Genomic DNA, 19,753 nt, shown 5'->3' with positions numbered 1-19,753 from the left:
CCCTAATGGCACCCCACTCCAGTACTCTTGCCTGGAGAATCCCATGGACGGAGGAGCCTGGTGGGCTACAGTCCATGGGGTTGCAAAGAGTCAGACACGACTGAGCAACTTCACTTTCACTTTTCAGCCTCAAACGAGAACAACCCCAAAGCTCAGCTATCACAGAATGGATAAATAAACTGATATACTCATTTAATGAATCCTAGATGTTCAAGCTGGTTTTAGAAAAGGCAGAAGAACCAGAGATCAAACTGCCAACATCCGCTGGATCATGGAAAAAGCAAGAGAGTTCCAGAAAAACATCTGTTTCTGCTTTATTGACTATGCCAAAGCCTTTGACTGTGTGGATCACAATAAACTGTGGAAAATTCTGAAAGAGATGGGAATACCAGACCACCTGATCGGCCTCTTGAGAAACCTGTATGCACATCAGGAAGCAACAGTTAGAACTGGACATGGGACAACAGACTGGTTCCAAATAGGAAAAGGAGTACATCAAGGCTATATATTGTCACCCTGCTTATTTAACTTATATGCAGAGTACATCATGAGATACGCTGGGCTGGAAGAAGCACAAGCTGGAATCAAGATTGCCAGGAGAAATATCAAAGATGACACCACCCTTATGGCAGAAAGTGAAGAGGAACTAAAAAGCCTCTTGATGTGAAGTGAAAGAAGAAAGTGAAAAAGTTGGCTTAAAGCTTAACATTCAGAAAATGAAGACCATGGCATCTGTTCCCATCACTTCATGGGAAATAGATGGGGAAACAGTGTCAGACTTTATTTTTGGGGGCTCCAAAAACACTGCAGATGGTGACTGCAGCCATGAAATTAAAAGACTCTTACTCCTTGGAAGAAAAGTTATGACCAACTTAGACAGCATATTGAAAAGCAGAGACATTACTTTGCCAACAAAGGTCCATCTAATCAAGGCTACAGTTTTTCCAGTGGTCATGTATGGATGCTAGAGTTGGACTGTGAAGAAAGCTGAGCACTGAAGAATTGATGCTTTTGAACTGTGGTGTTGGAGAAGACTCCTGAGAGTCCCTTGGACTGCAAGGAGATCCAACCAGTCCATTCTAAAGGAGATCAGTCCTGGGTGTTCTTTGGAAGGAAGGATGCTAGAGCTGAAACTCCAGTACTTTGGCCACCTCATGCGAAGAGTTGACTCATTGGAAAAGACTCTGACGCTGGGAGGGATTAGGGGCAGGAGGAAGAGGGGAGGACAGAGGATGAGATGGCTGGACGGCATCACCGACTCGATGGACATGAGTTTGAGTGAACTCCGGGAGTTGGTGATGGACAGGGAGGCCTGGCGTGCTGCGATTCATGGGGTCGCAAAGAGTTGGACACGACTGAGCGACTGAACTGAACTGAGGCCAAGTAAATGAACAGTTATGCATTCACCTGGAAGAATCTCCAAAATGTGATGTTAACTAAACAGCAGTAAGTCACAGAAGAATATATACAGTATGGTTTGTTCTATAAAGTTCAAAACCAGATAAAATATAAACATACTGCTTAAGTGATAAAACAGAAAAGGTAGGGACATAATAGAAAATCTGGGACAGAAGTTAATCTGGACGGGTACTGAGAGAGACTCAGCAGGGGGAGGGGCACACAGAGTGCACCTGAAGGACCTTCCCTCCTTAACCGCAAAGTGACGTACGCAGGGCTTTCCTTTGTTATTCCTTAAACTGTACAAATGCTTCACATGTATCCCCTGTGTCCTTTGATATGCATGCTCTATGTCACAGTAAAATTTTTTAAAACTGGGTGATGGATACTTTAAAATTGGCATAGAACCATTTCTATAAAGAGTAACTACATGAAAAAAAAAAAGAGACTAAAATAATACACTCAGTAAATATCTAATTTTGCAAACTAAGGCCTAATCCATTGTAATGGAAAAAATATGCAACATGGGGGGAGGGGAAATACCTACCCTCCAAGCTTTTCTGAAATGGCTACAAGAACAGATGGCATTTAAAATCTATACAGAAATGTAAGAAAAGCAGCACTTCTAACTGGACTGGAATCGGAATGGCAATACCTGGTTCCGCAGGCAGCTGTGATACATGGACGCCAACCTGTGATGGATGGTTGCAGCTCGGTACTGACAGAGGGGCTGTCGGGCAGACACCGAGTCCACGTCGCAGTATTTCAGGGACTTCATCATCGCCTCGCTGACTTCTTTTTCAATCTGTGTATTTTTTTTTAAGGGAAAGGGAAAATAATGACCATCTCATAATCTTATATAAGAATTTTAAAAACAAATACTGCTCATCAAGGAAAAGACTGTAACAGATGCTATGTATCTGTTACACAAAGGAATATATAAGGTTAATACTTCTACATAATCCAGCAAATATTATTACCTGCTCTTGAGCTTTTCTAGATAATGGAGCATAATCTTGCTGTAGAGTTGCCATCGTAAAATAAGTAGTGGACAGTTCCCAATTCACCGAGTCCCAGACGGCTGGGTGTATGTCCCGTGTTCCCAAGGACCTTAGAGCTTTCAGGTAGTAATCAACAGCCTGTAGGGAGCACAGAGGGCCGCTGTGACTCGGCTCAAGACGTGACTTAAACTAAAACACGCCTCACAGTCACCCCAAAGCAACTTCACTTGAGAGAATTCACAGGACAGTGTCACAAAGAAAGGGAGAAAAGTACATCAATGACGCTTTTCAGGGAAGGAAGTAATTTCAAGTGGGCTGCAGGCCGCCCACCTTTCCTCTAGTCTGTCATCAGCCAAGCTGTTTTACGACTTGTGTGAACCATGAGGATGCATTTCTTCCTTCATTTTTTTTCCTCCTTTCTAAATGAAAATTATAGCTTATATAACTAGCAAACTAGATAAAATATTTTTTGACAAGTCTACAGATAGAACAATTTGCTGGGTTTGACTGTATAAAGCAGCAATCCTCCCCACCTCCGTCACAATGCTGAAATGCACGGTCATTGTATTCAGCCAAACAAAATCTCACTGAATTCCATCACCCACCAATAATTTCTACATTTCTGGTGTGTACTTATCCACTTTTTATATGAATATATAAACTTAAGAAAAATAAGATCACTTTGTTTTAAAGCTCAATATGCAATGAACATTACTCACTAAATATAATTTAAACAGATTCAAAGTTCTTGACTAAATGCGTGTTCTTGAGTTCTTATACCTCCTCCAATACTAGATAGCACCATTTGCCAAAAAATTTTACAATTTGATAAAAGAAACTCAGTTTAAAAATTTCATAAAACTTTGAAATTGTTCTTACATATGAACCAGTTTTTTTGCTCAAGGTTATTTGTTCTTTCTGCTACTAGGGCAGCTTATTTTCAATGATTCTTAGTTGTTCTTTTTATCTTAAGGGCTTATTAACCTCTGAGCTGTAGTGTGCTTTATTTTCCCTAGATTTGGACCACTCTGCAACTATGCTTTCTGTTGTGCATTTAAAAAACAATTTTTAGCATATGAACATCCATCTTTGGATGGATTTTTGCTTTGTGATTTTTGCTCATAGTGTTATGAAGGCAAAGTCCCATCTTATCAGATTAAATATCTACGTGTGTTTTCCTTTGAGATTTCTACAGTTTCACTTCTCCATGTCGATCTTTCATCCATCTGACATTCGCTCTGGTGGTAGCTGTCGTTCAGTCGCTGAGTCGTGTCCAGCTCTTTGCGACCCCATGGACTGTACTCAACCAGGTTTCTCTGTCCATGGGAGTCTCCAGGCAAGGATACCGGAGTGGGTTGCCTTTTCCTTCTCCAGGGGATCTTCCCAACCTAGGGACTGGACCCATACCTCCTGTGTCTCCTCACTGGCAGGCAGATTCTTTACCACTGCACCACACAGACTGGGGTGGCTTCAATCTGGTTACACCAATGCAATTTACTGAACGACTGTGTTTTCCCTATCAATTCAACCTGTCGTCTTCACTACTGAATCCTTAGTATTAGGCCAGTTGCTGATGTCTCATCCTGTGCCACCACCACAGTTAACTATTTTAGTTTTATAACTTTTAGTGGAGCTACAGCAAAGTGCAAATGACAAGTGTGAACAGATGAAGCCCAATATGCAAGAGTGTTACCTTATTGTAATACAAGCCTTCTTCCGGTGAAAATTCGCGTTTAAATTCATCACCTGCGCCACAGTGCGCCTGTGCACAAATCCGCATGAGTCGTCCCGTGTTACATAATAAAAGGGCCGCATTTGTGGCATCGTCGATTGACTCAAAGTTGTGAATTCCCTTTTCAAAACAAGAAAAGCTTTTTTTCCACAACTGTTGCTCTGCAGTGGACACAGTTTTGCTCACTTTGCCAAAAAAAGAAAGAAAACAATTGCGTAAGCAGGTATCAGCGTAAGCCCACCAGTGTGTCTCGATGAGAGGAGCGCGGCAGTGACAGGATGTCCAGGGTAGCACCAGCTGCCTGGGTCAGCTGCAGCGCACTATTCTCATCACAGCTGTTATGTTCTCTTCACACCTGTTATGTTCTTATCACACCTGTTATATTCTCATCACAGCTGTTATATTCTCGTCACACCTGTTACATTCCCTTCACACCTGTGTTCCCCACCCCCAGACTTATGCTGAGGTCCTAAACACAAACGCAATTCCTTTAAGGCCATCTGTTGTTGCTGTTCGGTTTCTAAGTTGTGCCCTCCTCTTTGTGGCCCTGTGGACTGCAGACCACCAGGCTACTCTGTCCATGGGATTTCTCAGGCAAGAACACTAGAGTGGATTGCCATTTCATACTCCAGGGAATCTTCCCATCCCAGGGACTAAACTCGTGTCTCCTGCGTTGGCAGGTGGGTTCTTTAGCACCCAGCCAGCCGGGAGGTCCATAAGGTGGGACTCTGATCCAAAGTGACTGTCCTCATAAAAGAGACAGATGCCAGCAATGTGCACAGACAGAAGGCCAGGTGAGAAAACAGCAAGAAGGGGGCCACCTGCAAGCCAACGGGAGAAGTCTCAGAGAAATCCAGCCTTGGACTTTTAGCTCCAGACTGTGAGACATCAACTTCTTTGTGAAACCATCTAGTCCACTGAAATTTTTTTTTTAACTCTTTATTTTGTATTGGAGTACAGCTGATTAACAATGCTGTGATAGTTTTAGGTTGACAGCAAAGGGACTCAGCCATACATACACATGTATCCATTCTCCCCCAAACTCCCCTTCCACCCAGGCTGCCACATAACACTGAGCAGAGTTCCCTACTATATCCCTATGCTATACAGTAGGTTAGTCTGTGCTATTTTGTTATGGCAGCCAAGCACGCTAAAACAATATTCTGAATCCTCTTCTCTATTAATAAGCTGATATTAAAGCAAGCAAATAAGAACATCTGAGCAAAGCACCATTTTATAAAGATTCTAGAGACATGGTCCCTTGAATTTTAAGAGGCACAATCTGCATCTTCTCGAATTCTCCTTTCTGACTACCACTTTTCATATGCCTTTACTGACTTCCTCCTCCAGAGGCACCTTAAAAGCACATGTTCTTATATCTCAATTTAAAAAAATATACTATATATGTATAAGTAACAACAAGAAAAAAGCTCAGGTCCTCCCACTAGCAATGACCTCTTGTACCCTAGCACCAAGCACCGCTCACAGGGCACAGGCATACAGTAACTTACTTATTCAGCTCATGCACGGTCCCCAGTTCTCTCCCTCAGCCCTTTTTGTTTCTCATGCTGTGTGTACAGCCTCTACAATTTCACCCATTCCCATGGGTTCAACTATCACCCTGATGTGAATGGTTCCCAGCCTAAGTCTCGCTAACCCAAAGAGCTCTTGCTACCCCACACATTTCTGACTACTAGACCAGACCATTCACTCACATGTCCACTGGCCTCTCACACTCAACATGGGTCCAGAGGACTCCAACACCCTCTGCCTGAACCACTGAAGACCACTCGTTGCTACTCCCAACACCCCCTGACACGGTATCTCTGGCTCTTTCCTCCTGCCTACTCTGGTCAGGACATCCCACCTTACCCACGTCTGCCTGCTGATGCCCTACGTGTCACGTGCGATCTGCCCAAACTATACCTTCTTCCCACAAGCCTTCCAAAAACTCGCAACTCGAGGAAACATCTTCTTTCCCCACTCCTCTACTGTACTGCACTGGTACTTACAGCATTTTTCAGAGATCTGTATTCATATCTGGCTTCCCAACTCGGAAAACTAAGTCTTAGCTGATTGTATATCCAGAACAAAGCCTACCACATGGCTGACTGTCCAACTCACTTCTGAACTGATCTGGTGGAGGACAGAGGACACTGAAATGATAACTCCCAAGGGAAAATAATGTCTCTTCCTACTTTGATTCCTTCAGGATTTAATAATAAAAGATAAACAACAGTGCATCCCTTTATGACATTAAACCAAATGCCACAGTTCTTGGCTTAACTATGTAAAAATCAGCATGATTTACTAACAGAATAGGTGATAAAGAGAGGACTCCAGAAAGATACTCACCTAGTCTCTCACTCTGCAACGCAGCAGCCTGATTCATGTAAAAGACACCGATTTCATTTCTAATGTTACCCATTCTCTTCAGTACTTGTACATAGTGTTCTGGATTTTGACTTTTTAAGTCACTAAACTGCAAGATTTCATTAGCGGCCTCATAACATTTACAACTAACTGAAAGTTGACTTTCTAAGTCTGTAGACAAATCAGTGGCCCATGCAAATCCTTAAAAGAAAAAGAGGAAACATTACCACGAGTCATACGAACCCTTCTTCCTTAGCATCTAAGTAATCTAATACTTTTAAGACAAAAGATCAAATAGATGCAATATAGTATAAACATATTAAAATTCAATTAATACCACTAAACTTTTAAATTTCAGAAGGTCTCTGAATTTATTTAAACAACTGCATTTTCTTGAAACATTAACATCTGATTAAGAGAAGTACTTTCCTGCCTAAAAATATCAAACAATTCCCAAGACCCAGATTTTACCGGATGTACTACTTATTGGTACAGACCTAAAGTTGTCCACTGATACAGAGTAAACCATTTTTTTCTTTTTAATTACTGAAAACCGTTCTTGAAATAAATTTCTGACTGCTACCAGAGGCTAGTTATGTACATTTCCTTCTCCAGAGGATCTTCTCACCCCAGGGATCAAACCTGGGCCTTCTGCACTGCAAGCAGATTCTTTACCAATTTAGCTACAAGGGAAGCCTCGTTATACTGATAGCAAGTTTAAGTCGCAGAAGAAGCTAACTGATAAGCTCTAAAGACTTAAACCTGCCATCTAGTGGAGACTGGAGTAAACTCAGGGGCTGGGCCCAAAAACTCAAAAGAAAAAAGGGCAGTACCCCTGCTGCTAACTTTCAGGGAGCACATCACTCTTACAAAGAGGCACCTTAAGTGAAACTAACATGATGGGAGCTCCAAAAACAAACTACGGATTTTCTCACCACATCTATTAAAATAAAACGGTCATCTGAGAAATTCGGACAGGGAGGAAGGGAAGAAAGAGGGAGGAAGGGAAGAAACCCCCAAGGAAAATTATACATTTCCTCCCTCTGTGTACTCTCTAGATGTTAACAGTCCAAAACTTTGGGATGTGGGTATCAAGTGATATAAACAACTCAAGAGCATAATAAACAATTTCATGATACATTACAAAAGCACCTTATGTCTCATTTACTGCCCTAATCGCAGGTGCTTATATCTATTGGATAGAGCTAAGAGGAGGAATACTGCTGCTGTGGGCTAAAGTCTCCCATCTCCCAGGCTTAAAATCTGACGACTCCAAAAACACAGCCGTGAACCAAGTTCAAAAAATAACGACCTCTGTATCTTAGCCCCCAGGAACCATTCAGAAGGTAAAACATTCATTTTTACGCATTGCTAATTCCTTTTCAAAAGAAAATCATGGGTTGGTCAGTTGACGAAAGGGTTATTACAGAAAGACAGTGTAAAATGGTTAATATGATCGTCTCCAGAGATTATTTTTAGTTAGTTCCAGTTGTATAATTAGTAATGACAAAATACTTCAAAACCGTTTTAGACACAAATACACAGGATTGTGTTCAATGTTAACATTAAGAAACGATGAAACCCTGACATTTCTGGCACTTCTCTGAGCCACAGTGCAGGCCCCCTCCCTCACGTACCCTGGCAGCTGGACTCCCTGTGGAGGCTGTGCAGGATCTCCTGGTCCTCCTTCGTTTGGTAATTGAACTCCTCAAGGTGTGCCGCCCTGTTGCTTGCATTCTGGGCCAGCATTAGCTGGATATCACCGCAGAGCGTCAAATACTGAGAAAGAAACAGCAGCACTTCAGAAAGCATATTGGTGCAGAGGCAGCAGTAAGTATCTATGTGGAAAGAGCAGGAAGGAGAAAAAACACAGCACGTTAAAAATGAAAGGACACAGTAAAACTTACGAAAATCTTTCCTGTATTTCAAAATGAAGGGTTGTTAAACCAGAGTGGAAAATACTAGGAAACATACAAGGTGAAAAAAAATTTTTTACATGAAAATTTCACTGAGTAAAATTTCACTGTGATTCAGATGCTTTCTCTGATTTCTCCTCCCAAAGCTATTACACATATTCATCTGCAGTGACTTACCATGGCTCTGCAAAGCTAATTTAATGTATCGTAATGCTCTTCCGTATTTCTGAAGACTCATGGCTGCATCAGACAAGACGTAATAGGCCTTTGATGACTTGAGAATCAGCTGCAGCTTCATTTTATGTTGCCAAGAACCAGGGATCATTCCAGATTGACTGGAATAATTACCCTTCTGAAGGGAGCCCACTACGACATGAGGGGGAAAAGACGCACATTTTATTTGAATATAAGTCTCACTGTAAAAAAAAAAAAATTGTTTCTTGATATAAACACACCAGGCTTCGGTACAATTAACAGCTACAACAAAACTGGTAAATACTAAGCTACTAAAACGCAGCGAAGTATTAATAGAACAGCAGTGTCTCAATACTCTTGAGATCTCCAAAGCCCCGCTTCCACGCAGCTGTCAACTCTGTCACTCTCTCTGGGGGTCACTGACATCACTGGGTTCATGACTGCCATCTACTTCCTTTCTCTAGCCTATGGGTCAACCTGCCCCAAAGTTCACCTTCCTGCTGCTGCTGCTGCTAAGTCGCTTCAGTCGTGTCCGACTCTGTGCGACCCCATAGACGGCAGCCCACCAGGCTCCCCCGTCCCTGGGATTCTCCAGGCAAGAACACTGGAGTGGGTTGCCATTTCCTTCTCCAATACATGAAAGTGAAAAGTGAAAGTGAAGTCGCTCAGTCATGTCTGACTCTTAGCGACCTCATGGACTGCAGCCCACCAGGCTCCTCCATCCATGGGAGTTTCCAGGCAAGGGTACTGGAGTGGGGTGCCATTGCCTTCTCTGTCATGAAAGTGAAAAGTGAAAGTGAAGTCGCTCAGTCGTGTCTGACTCTTAGCGACCCCATGGACTGCAGCCCACCAGGCTCCTCCATCCATGGGATTTTCCAGGCAAGGGTACTGGAGTGGGGTGCCGTTGCCTTCTCCGTCACCTTCCTAAAGCACAGCTTTAATCGCAGTAGAACTCCTGTTCTAAACATTAAAATGGTTCCTCACCACTTATTATGTCATGCTCAGCATCTCCCAGGTTCAAGATTTCTCGTTTTTTTGATCAGCTCTAATGTTTGAGTCTTTCGAAATACAAATGAAAAGTATTTAAGGCTCTTTTATGGTTTTATTCATGCCTGTATTTCTTTTTCCTCTGCTACTGTATGCATTTTCGATGTGTGAGGCATTGTCAGAGAACCAAAGATGAGGTTTTACTCACAAGTGTATTTGTGTGTGTGTATAAAACCATTAAGCACAGCTGAGGATGACTAAGGCAGGCTTCAGGAAGTGCTTACAGGACAAAGTGGTGAGGGAACCAAAGATCTGTGACTCAGACAGAGGTGGTGAACACAGAGGCCTTAAACAAGAGCAGGATATTCAACAGTTGAGAGGGGGAGGAAGGAACAGACAGAAAAGGCATTTCAGAAAAGACAACAGCATGAAAAAAGCAGAGACAGGAGTCTCAATGCCGGTGTGTACAAACTCAGACCTGCACACAGGAGGCACAACAAATGCTGGGGAGGTGAGTCCTGCCACACCCCACTTACGCTCATGAAGAGAAAACCTTTCAGAAAGCTCTTGGTACTATTTTAAACATACGGGCTTTCAAAATACTTTTAAAATTAGCTGGAAATTGGTTTCAAAAAAGGGAGCGGGGATAGGATTGGGAAAAGAAATACAACTTAGATTAAAATGAGAAACTCAGCACTTTTACTTTGAAGCCCACATGTTCCTCGTGAAGTGATGTCCTTGAACAGATCAATGCTTTGTGAGTACTCGTGCAGCTTAGTCCAGTGCTGTGAGGGGAACAGGCTGCCGCTGCTCTGGTAGCCCTGGTCGTCACACGCACTGCTGTGAACACGTTGCCTGCACTAACTCACTGAATCCATACAGCACCCCTTTAAAGGAGCACTGCTTTTGTCTCTACTTTGGGAGAGAAAACAAGGCTCAGCAAAGTCAAACAACCTGCCCCAGTGAAGCTGAGACCTGAAGCTGTGCGGTTTGGCTTCTAAGTTCTTGTGTTTAAGCCCTCGACTGCTGCTACTGAAGCAAGGCTTTCTCAGGAGAAGCCTAAGGGCTGAGGGCATTAGTTCCTCACAGCGGGTGACAGGAGGAGGCTGGTTCCTTACGCTCTTGTTAGAAATATCTACCAAGGATCGAAATCACCCTGCTTTATTTTACACTTGAATGAAACGATATCTTCCCCTACTTTCCTTTCATATGTATCCTTTATCTGAATTCCTTTCAATGAAGGCCTTAATTGACCCAAATCTGCTACTGATAAAAGTCCAGTACATTATTCCATTGAAATGGCCTTATTTGCACTTCAATTCAACTTACTTTTGTCCAAAAACAAGGCCATCTGCTTCTCTAGACCCTCAGGACCCCCTCTTGTGGATTCATCCTCATATTTTAATGGGATTGGGGTGTTGGGGTCAGCGGCAGGGAGATCACTTTCTTTTTTGATGCTGCTGTCCACAGACTTTAAACCCTTTAAAAAAAAGGAGAAATGTTTACATGTCACTGAACATCAACTGGAAATGAAATATAACACAGTATCTGGACAACCAGATACACTTAGGAGAATTTATATTTTGAAAACATACTTTAGAAACTATATTTGGCCTGAAAGTTAGGAAAAACTAATTTTCAATTCATGCTTTAAGGGGGAAAAATATCACAGTAGAATATCACTCAGAATAACATTTAGCTGATTCACTTTGCTGTACAGCAGAAACTAGCACAACATTGTACAGCACCTATACTCCCAATAAAAATTTATTTAAAAGAAGATTAACATGTAGACACCAATAAACAAGTGAGAAGGCAATGGCAACCCACTCCAGCGTTCTTGCCTGGAAAATCCAGGGACAGCGGAGCCTGGTGGGCTGCCGTCTATGGGGTCGCACAGAGTCGGACACGACTGAAGCGACTCAGCAGCAGCAGACAAGTGCCATTTGCGTGTCAAGTACAAGCTTTACTCAAACAATGAAGTCTAAACTGAAACTTACCTCCAGAACGTAGCTCAGCACAAGCCTACAGCGCTCTTCTGTGTCATGACAAACCGGAAACGCACAACTGGGCTTCAGAAACAAACGTTAAAAATTATTAACATGCTGCCAATACAACAAACTCCATCTCCCAGGAATTACTAAAATTCTGCAAATCAATAAATTTTGAACTTTTCTGTGTATTCAGCTTAGTGAGGTATCTGTTTCAAGGTTAATGAATTGTTTCAATTACACACTAATCTTGTTTTAATTGCAGAGTAAATGGATATAAGCATCAACAAAAATCTTGTTTAAAAAGATCTTCCAGTATATGTTGCTTTAAGTACTTAAAATTAAAAATATAATTCTATTACAACCAAAAAAGCAAGCAAGAAATGTTTTAAATAAATCTACATCTAATCCGATAGGTCAGCTCACCCCCAGCGAGCACTACTAATGCTTGCTAACACACAGTTCACAATATCAGCAGTTTAGCAATGTTAACCAGTACTGCCCACGGTCTCATGTATAATGTATACACTTAATTAGGAGCAGAGCCAGTTAATAACCTCTGCCTACTGAGTGATACGATGTGTAAGTAGTTCTGTGAGGCATTCCACCTGGTGAATCTTACAGGCTGGAATTACCGCTCTCATTATACAGAGAAGTAAACTCAGATGTTAGGTGCTGTGTTCAAGCTTGCAGTGAGCGAGTGCTGAGTCCGGGGCCCTGGAGCCACACTGTCTGTTCCCAGAAAGTACTGAGATATGGCAGAGCTAACACAAAAGACATGTTTATATGAATGCTATTTCTGAATGCTTTTGATATTGATACAAAGTACTCTGCTAAAAAAAAAATCTGTAAACACACCACTCACCAAATGTAACTGCATTCTGTTGACGAAGCAGTTTCCCAAATAAGGTACCTTTTACAACCAATGATTTTGTTTACAGTAAGAAACATTTTTTTTTACTGTACTGGGAGTTGCTCAAGCTGCCAAGTGCACTAAAATTCAGATGGACAGTTAATGACTTTTTCCTGCGGTGATTTAGTCAAATATTTAATGAACACCAATTATGTGCTGTGGGCTTCCTAGGTGGCGCAATGGTGGTGAATCCACCTGCCAATGAGGGAGATGCAGGTTTGATCCCTGGGTCGGGAAGATCCTCTGGAGGACGAAATGGCAACCCACTCCAATATTCTTGCCTGAAAAATCCCATGGACAAAGGGGTCACAGTCCATGGGGTTGCAAAGAGTCAGACATGACTGAGTGACTGAGCACACGTGCACTTTATGGGTTGTAGCCACGGAGATACAGGAGAGCCTATATTTCCAGGGAGCCCATACCTCCAGGGAGCCTGTATTTCAGTGATGGGACACAGACACACGGGAATTTCAGGTACAGATTACCAGCCCCATGAAGGAGAAAAAAACAGAGCATGTTTTATCTAGAGCAGTCAGGGAAGGTCTCCTAGAGGAGGTGACATTTCAATCAACTTAGAAAAAGCCAGCCACAAAAAGGTCTGGGGAAAGGGTAAGTTCCGAGCACACGCGACAACAGATGCATAGGCCCTCAGGTGGGCATGACTCTGAACGTGAGAGACAGAGAAGAAGGCAGTGGGGCTAAGGTAAACAAGAGGAGAAATGAAGAAGAGGTCAGAAGGACAGGCAATGTTTTGGAAGGACAGAGAGATCCTCTAAAAACCTACTTGAATATAAAATTTCCATCTGAAAGTTAACATCAGAGCTTAAAGTAAGAGATTATCTATAAATACGACTGGAAAGTAGTAATAATTTGGAAAAATGAAACACTGTCTAGAAAAAATGGCTGGTATGACAGTCAACGCGATCAACACCAACAGAAACCTAACGGGCAGGAAGCTGTTAGGGTCCACTGGGCTGTGACCAGTCCCAGTGACCAGGGACATGTCCAACCCAGCTGACATGCCCACAGTCACTGAAAGGCACCGTCCTATGGCACAGGGACAAGGTACCAGGTCTCTTCACACATGGATCAACAAGCTGCCCATGCGCTCTGATTCTATGTTCACCAAGCCACAGATGCTGTCTCCCAGCAACACAGCAACTGGGAAGGGGCACCCTGAGGAGAGGGGGCTGCACACTGATCACTGGAAAGAAAAATCTCCCACATGAAAATTAACATACTGACGTATCATTTACACATCTGCCCACCGTCAGTTTACATGTGGGTCAGTGACCCTGCGACAATTATAAAACTGATTTTCAGATTTCATAGAGCTAATGATTATCAGATCCTATATCATGAAGGATTAGTTGAAGTAACGCCATCTTTTGAGAAGCTAACTGTACTCAATTAATTCCATTGATGAAATTTTAATGCAAATGTCAACATGCTTACCCTGATTTGATGAATGGATTTGTATTTTTCTGGAACGGACAGCTCTCCAACAGACTTAATTATAGCTACTGCTTTGTTATCGTCCGATGGGTCAGAGCTAGTGCTGTATGACCCGTTTTCATCGCTGTCTGGCATCTCCTCCTCCTCTTCACTGTAACTTTCATCAGAATTCTCATTTAATGGAGATTCTGAACTTTCTTCTTTTTTAGGTTCATCCAATTGAAAAAGTTCTGAAAGCATGTAATTGGCTGAAGCAATAATCTTACAAAAAGAAAAAAATATATTAGTGACTCACCAAAATTGAGCATTTTAAAACGAAATGAACTTTACTACTGTACTAAGAAATCTGAGGAGATGTGCAGACAGGCATACACACAGAAACATTCCTGATTCTAAGTACCAATGCTCTCAATGTACTGTAAAATCCTCATGGGTTGACATGTTTATTTCCTGAGACTATTCCCAGCCTTCTCTCTTAAGAAAAAATTACAACTGTGTTTCACTGGAGACAAATTTTCATATGTAAAGTGTCACAACTAAAATATTAGCAAGCCATCACTCTGTATCAACCAAGAAACTGGAATTTACCATACAATTTACAGTTCTAGGGGAAAAACCTCCATGAGCTTAATGAGCAAAAAGTCCAGAAATTTCTGGTTTCCCTTAAAATTAGCATTTACGTATCAGCATTATTCTACTCTATTATTTAAGTAATTCTTTATCACAGACATGCAATAGCCTTAACACTATTTTCTAACTTACTAACCACCACCTTAATCTGCAATTAGATATTTAATCCAAAAAGTGTTCTGCCACTTTTCTTTGAAACCAGTTTCTCTTGGTTTGGTCTCTGGGAAAATCTTTATCTCCAAACTGAATATGGCTACAATTAAAATTAACTTGACTCTTTTAAAAAAATCATAAATCATAATACTAAGTATCTTTTCTGACTTAAACAGGATACAACAACTAGCCTTACACTGAGACATACAATTACCAAGTTCAGACCACTGAGGTTTGTAATAAGGGTGATGTAAAACCACGGGGTGCAAGACTGAGGTTTTTAAAGAGATGATTTTATATACTGAGGTACAGAATGTGGACCTTATTCATGTAAATGGGTCTTTCAAGACAGACTATAAAATAGTTTTCCACTTTCTAACAATGAAAATACAAAGGAAAAATGGCACTACTTTGTTAAAATTATGTGAGTTCTAAATTTATGGAACAAAATCTGGCGAAATCAATTTTAATATATTTGATTCAATAAACACAAAATATTTCAATATGTAACGTGTACACATGTGCACACACACAGACTCTTCAAAATTCAGTGTGTGTTTTCCATTTAAAGCACATCTCAGTTCAGATTAGGCACAACATGTGGTGACTGGTTAGCAAACCAGATCAGGCAGTTACAGACTATGCATTAGGTGGCGTTAATGTCTAGGCAACCATTCTCTATCAGAATGCCAAAATTCTTTTAGAGGGCGTATATTAATCTTACTTGAGGATGTCTGCTTTTGTCCAGCAATTTAACACAATTCAGAAGCAGGGTTCGAACTGTCCCGTAGTGTTTCTTATTTTGATTCTTCTTCATCATCATGTTGCAAGCAACCCTAAAAGGAGTTTATATCAACTTTACTGCCCATTCATCATTTTCTCCAGACTCAAGTCTAGGCATGCTCTTCTTTCCTTCCAGCAGAATAAAGGCATAAGAAACAACAAAACATTGCGTTTTACACCCCTGCTCTTTTCCCTTTTCCTATTTATTTTGCAACAGTATATAGATGTATATACATACACATTTTTTAAACTATGAACATCTAAAAGGTATTTAAAACCTTGGCATAGATAGGGAGGCCATATACTTAAAACTTTTAAATAAGGCTACTTCTTCATCTTAACTACTTAAAGCACTCACTTATATAAAAGAATAGCCACTGGCATTGTGAATGGATTTTGGTATTTGTCTTCAGTTTCTTCACAAAGAGTAGTGAGATCGTAGAGCTTCACTATATCACTGCCACTTGCTGGGAAGAAAACAAAACAAAAGACCAAATAAACCTCATTTTACAGTTGCCAATCAAATCAATGATTACTCACTGAAACATTAGCTTACCTTTAAATAGCCAATAGGTATGTCCTTCCTTGGTACAATTAGATTTTAAAAATGATAAAATATTTTGTGCAATGTCTTTTATGACTTTAGTAGAAAAATTAGAGTTTTCCAAATTGGGAATTTCTTCTGTCTTTATCATTTCATACTTCTATAAAACAGAGAAAAGACAGTTTGAGAAAACCTGCACAGCAACACTTCTCTTATTAAAGAGAGACCACATGTATAAGTCCTGCAATTAGAGACCTTCGCAGCATGAGAGTTTAAAGCACTGGTTCTCGGTCTTTTTTCTGCTCTAATACTCTGAAGGAATCTGACCCGTCCTTGCCAGCAATGTGGTGGTTTACCACAGGAATAACTCTTAAAGGAGAGTCATCACCATACTTTGAACCACAGACTTAGGCACATCTCATTTCTGTCCCAACCACAGAATAAGTTGTACTGTATACTTTCTTCCATTCTACCCTCATGGTTTTCAACTGGGAAGGTGATAAATCAAGGTAGACTTCACCCAGTAAGCTTTCTCAAAATACGTTTTTGGCTTTTTCTTTTCCCAGACACCAGAGTCACCTGGGCAGGATCTCCAGTGCACACTGCTTTTCCTTTGAGTTCTGGACTATTCCTTTAAAGAAATGGAGCACGGGGGTGGGGAGGGATGGGGTGTGTGTGGAGGACAGGCTGCAAGGCTATCACCATCACAATCTCTAAAGTGCCTCCTCATTTTTTTTTCTAGCTTGTCTCTGGCTCGCACTTCCCTAAATGCCTCTGAGCTTATTTTTTGAAATACTCTATAAGACTAGAAACTGCAATTCAATTGGAAAACAGATCAGGTCAAAACAGAAGCGACCACACCCTTCTCTGGTCATCCAGACTCGCTATCTACTTTACGCAGTTACTGCTGGGCCCTTCCTCAACATTCTGCATCAAGTATTCATATCTGTACACCAAATAGCAGTACACGATACTGAACACACACCTTCACTGTTCAGACACTTTGAAGTAATTACTATGGGTGCTTGCCTTAAAATTACAGTTCTCCAGCTAAAAATGTAGATTTTAGAATATTTATGACCTGCTCACAAATTACCTATAAGTTAAACTCCTGTAACATCTAGAATTCTGACAGCACCAACTCAAATGTAATAGCACTCTAATTTCAGTTTAGCCGTAGTTATCTTCCTTGCCAAAATATACCTTACTCAAGAGTGTTAAACACTTTAGTGAGGTACTTTCTGCCCCAGTCTGTAGTTGAGAGAGTATTTCAAAAGTCACACTGTATCAGGCTTACCTGTACAATTCCATTTACATGAAAACACATGACAAGCTCTGGCACGTTGCATATCAGGTTGTCCAACCAATAGTCAATTCCAGTAAGCACATTAATTGGTTTGTTGTTATCCCTAAAAACACATTTCTGGTGTTATTTGATTAATGAAAATGTTCCATTACAAATCATCTGAGACTTACTTCCCTCATTAGAATGTTTTAATCTGTCCTCCCTAGTTGGAGAATGCCATTTATGCTTCTCTTCTGATGAGACATGCATATGCAGCTCATGGGGTATGTTGTGCTTCACATCTTCCCATAAGCTTTGCTTGCACTCCTAACGGGTGTCCGTAAGAGCTTTCAGGAGCAACAGGAGGAACTATGACACAGATGACTGGGAGCCTACTGCACAGTCCTCACACAAACTGCAGTGAAGACTGACCAGCACACATCACAGCGCCCAAGTCAGAACTCACACAGGGTGGACGATGTGAACACGTACAACTGGAACATTAAAAAATGCTTACAAGCAGTTAACAGGAAGCTGGTAAACCACCTTCTTAACTGGTTAAATAAACTGTACTCTATTCTCACAAGTTGTAGATTCAGACCTAAGACTCAGTCAGTACAGCAGACAGCAGGTCTCTGACTCCACTACCGAGGACTAGAGTGAAAAGCCAGCCACAGGGTTTTCAGCACTTGCTGAAACACTCCTTCCGTACTGTGGCCATTTCAACTGGTGCAGGAAGGAGGGAAGTGAAAAAAAAAAAAAAAACTAGAAAAAGGAAAGGATGCCAAAATAAGCAGGTGAAAGCAAACTGGAACACGATTCTAAAGGAACATAATTCTCGTTACCTGAGACGTAAGCTGACTGCTGGATATCGGCCGCCTCCAAAGATAGGCATGTTGGAGCCAACTAACATGTGTATGTCTTCAAACGTCCACAAAATATTCCGAACAAAATCATTTTTAAGACCCTTTGATTTGAAATAAAATAGAAAGATTATATAATAAACAGGGGATCTGTAATCTCCCCCCATGAGCCACAAAAAGACTAGAAGAAGGAAAAGACAAAGAAAAGATAAATGAAGCCACAGTGCGAGAAGATCACAGAGATGCTTAGGAAGAGATTTTTAGGATCAAGTGGATTTTTTTTCCCCCTATAAATTCCAATTTAAGACTAGCTCTTAGATGACGAAGTAGACTGGGGATGTGGTGTCTCGACTTGGACCCCACAGAGAGCATACCTGACTGTTCTCCCCGTCATTGAATAAAGGAGTCAGGTTTTGTTCTTTAGGCGCTGAGGCCACATGCCCCACTATGTATGAGGGTTCAAGAGGCTCACTTCCCTGTGAAAAGTGCAAGGACAGGAGTGATTCTGCTGTCGTAACTTCTTACAGATGGCCTACTGTTAAAGAGTATCACCCACACATCAAGGCATACAGCTCAAACTTGGTCTTGTAAATTACAGCTGATATGAATCATTACCTCTCCTCACGGGGTGCATACTTCAGTTCCTAATTGTCAGTCACTATAATAAGCTAAACACATTGAGATCTTACTTAAATCAAGACTAAAGATTTATTTTAAGCTTTCCAGGCTTTTTTTCCTCTTTTTTGGGGTGCACTGAACAGGACTGCTCTTTCAAAGCCTATTCCATCACTACTGGATTAAAAATTTCCTAAGAAACCTCAGCCATATTTTTGTGACACTGGTCATCAGAACAGTCCTCAGTTTCACACAATCTAATGTGTTTTTCACAGAAGTCTAGTCTCTGGGGTACTTGGTGGAAAATTCCCAGAGTCAGATCTGAAAAACACTGTTTACAAGGATTTGCTTTTGGAGAATAACAAAGATTATCACCATAAAAGGCTCCTGAGAGGTCCTGCACTGGAAAAACCTACATGACCTCTATATAATCCATTAGTCCCAAATTTATTTGATCTTGTAACACTTTTTATTCTTATTACAGATTATTCTTATTATTCTTATAATTATCTGTGGAATATATTTTGGAAAAGACATAGGAAGAGGAACCTTTGACGTAGTAAACGCGTCCACTGATTTTCCAACCATTAGGGCAGCTGCCATTAAAAACCATTAAGAAACATTAAACCAAGATGAGCAAGCATATGTGTGTGTACCTGTGAGCATATGTGTGTGTTGCTTATTCCTATTTGTGTGCTAATAAGCTTAGCACCAGTTTTCAAAGAAAGTAAATATGAGGTAAGCAGCGGGAGATCTCCAGTGCTTTTGCATGTCTTCTTTGCAAAGGTCCTTAAAGAATTTCAATCATGTACGCTATTGTTTGTTTATACAGACAAGTTATCGACCTATGGATCAATTCCCAAAATTATATTTGCCACGTATTGCTTTAGTGGGATTTATAGGTTTCTAGGTTATAATG

At 41.1% G+C, this 19,753-nt stretch overlaps 1 protein-coding gene across 5 annotated transcripts in view; it reads right to left on the bottom strand.

The window, feature by feature from the left end:
- EDRF1 (erythroid differentiation regulatory factor 1) overlaps window positions 1–19,753 on the bottom strand; it is a 33,888-nt gene that overhangs the window by 5,965 nt on the left and 8,170 nt on the right. For 3 of the 5 annotated variants that reach the window (XM_003587917.6, XM_005225865.5, XM_005225867.5), the window contains exons 7-21: window positions 18,594–18,695; window positions 18,202–18,323; window positions 17,369–17,480; window positions 16,084–16,231; window positions 15,886–15,994; window positions 15,469–15,580; window positions 13,962–14,222; window positions 11,603–11,674; window positions 10,932–11,082; window positions 8,598–8,786; window positions 8,142–8,342; window positions 6,487–6,705; window positions 4,093–4,316; window positions 2,379–2,537; window positions 2,054–2,203 (exon numbers count right to left, since the gene is read on the bottom strand). In XM_003587917.6, the coding sequence (XP_003587965.1) occupies window positions 2,054–2,203; window positions 2,379–2,537; window positions 4,093–4,316; window positions 6,487–6,705; window positions 8,142–8,342; window positions 8,598–8,786; window positions 10,932–11,082; window positions 11,603–11,674; window positions 13,962–14,222; window positions 15,469–15,580; window positions 15,886–15,994; window positions 16,084–16,231; window positions 17,369–17,480; window positions 18,202–18,323; window positions 18,594–18,695 (2,331 nt within the window). The remainder of the gene's footprint in view (window positions 1–2,053; window positions 2,204–2,378; window positions 2,538–4,092; window positions 4,317–6,486; window positions 6,706–8,141; window positions 8,343–8,597; window positions 8,787–10,931; window positions 11,083–11,602; window positions 11,675–13,961; window positions 14,223–15,468; window positions 15,581–15,885; window positions 15,995–16,083; window positions 16,232–17,368; window positions 17,481–18,201; window positions 18,324–18,593; window positions 18,696–19,753) is intronic. The other 2 variants (XM_002698564.7, XM_024985862.2) reach the window with 1 other exon arrangement.

The sequence above is a fragment of the Bos taurus genome, chromosome 26 (genome assembly GCF_002263795.3).
Source record: "Bos taurus isolate L1 Dominette 01449 registration number 42190680 breed Hereford chromosome 26, ARS-UCD2.0, whole genome shotgun sequence".
Classification (NCBI taxonomy): domain Eukaryota; kingdom Metazoa; phylum Chordata; class Mammalia; order Artiodactyla; family Bovidae; genus Bos; species Bos taurus.
This window is presented reverse-complemented; position numbering and strand designations above follow the sequence as displayed.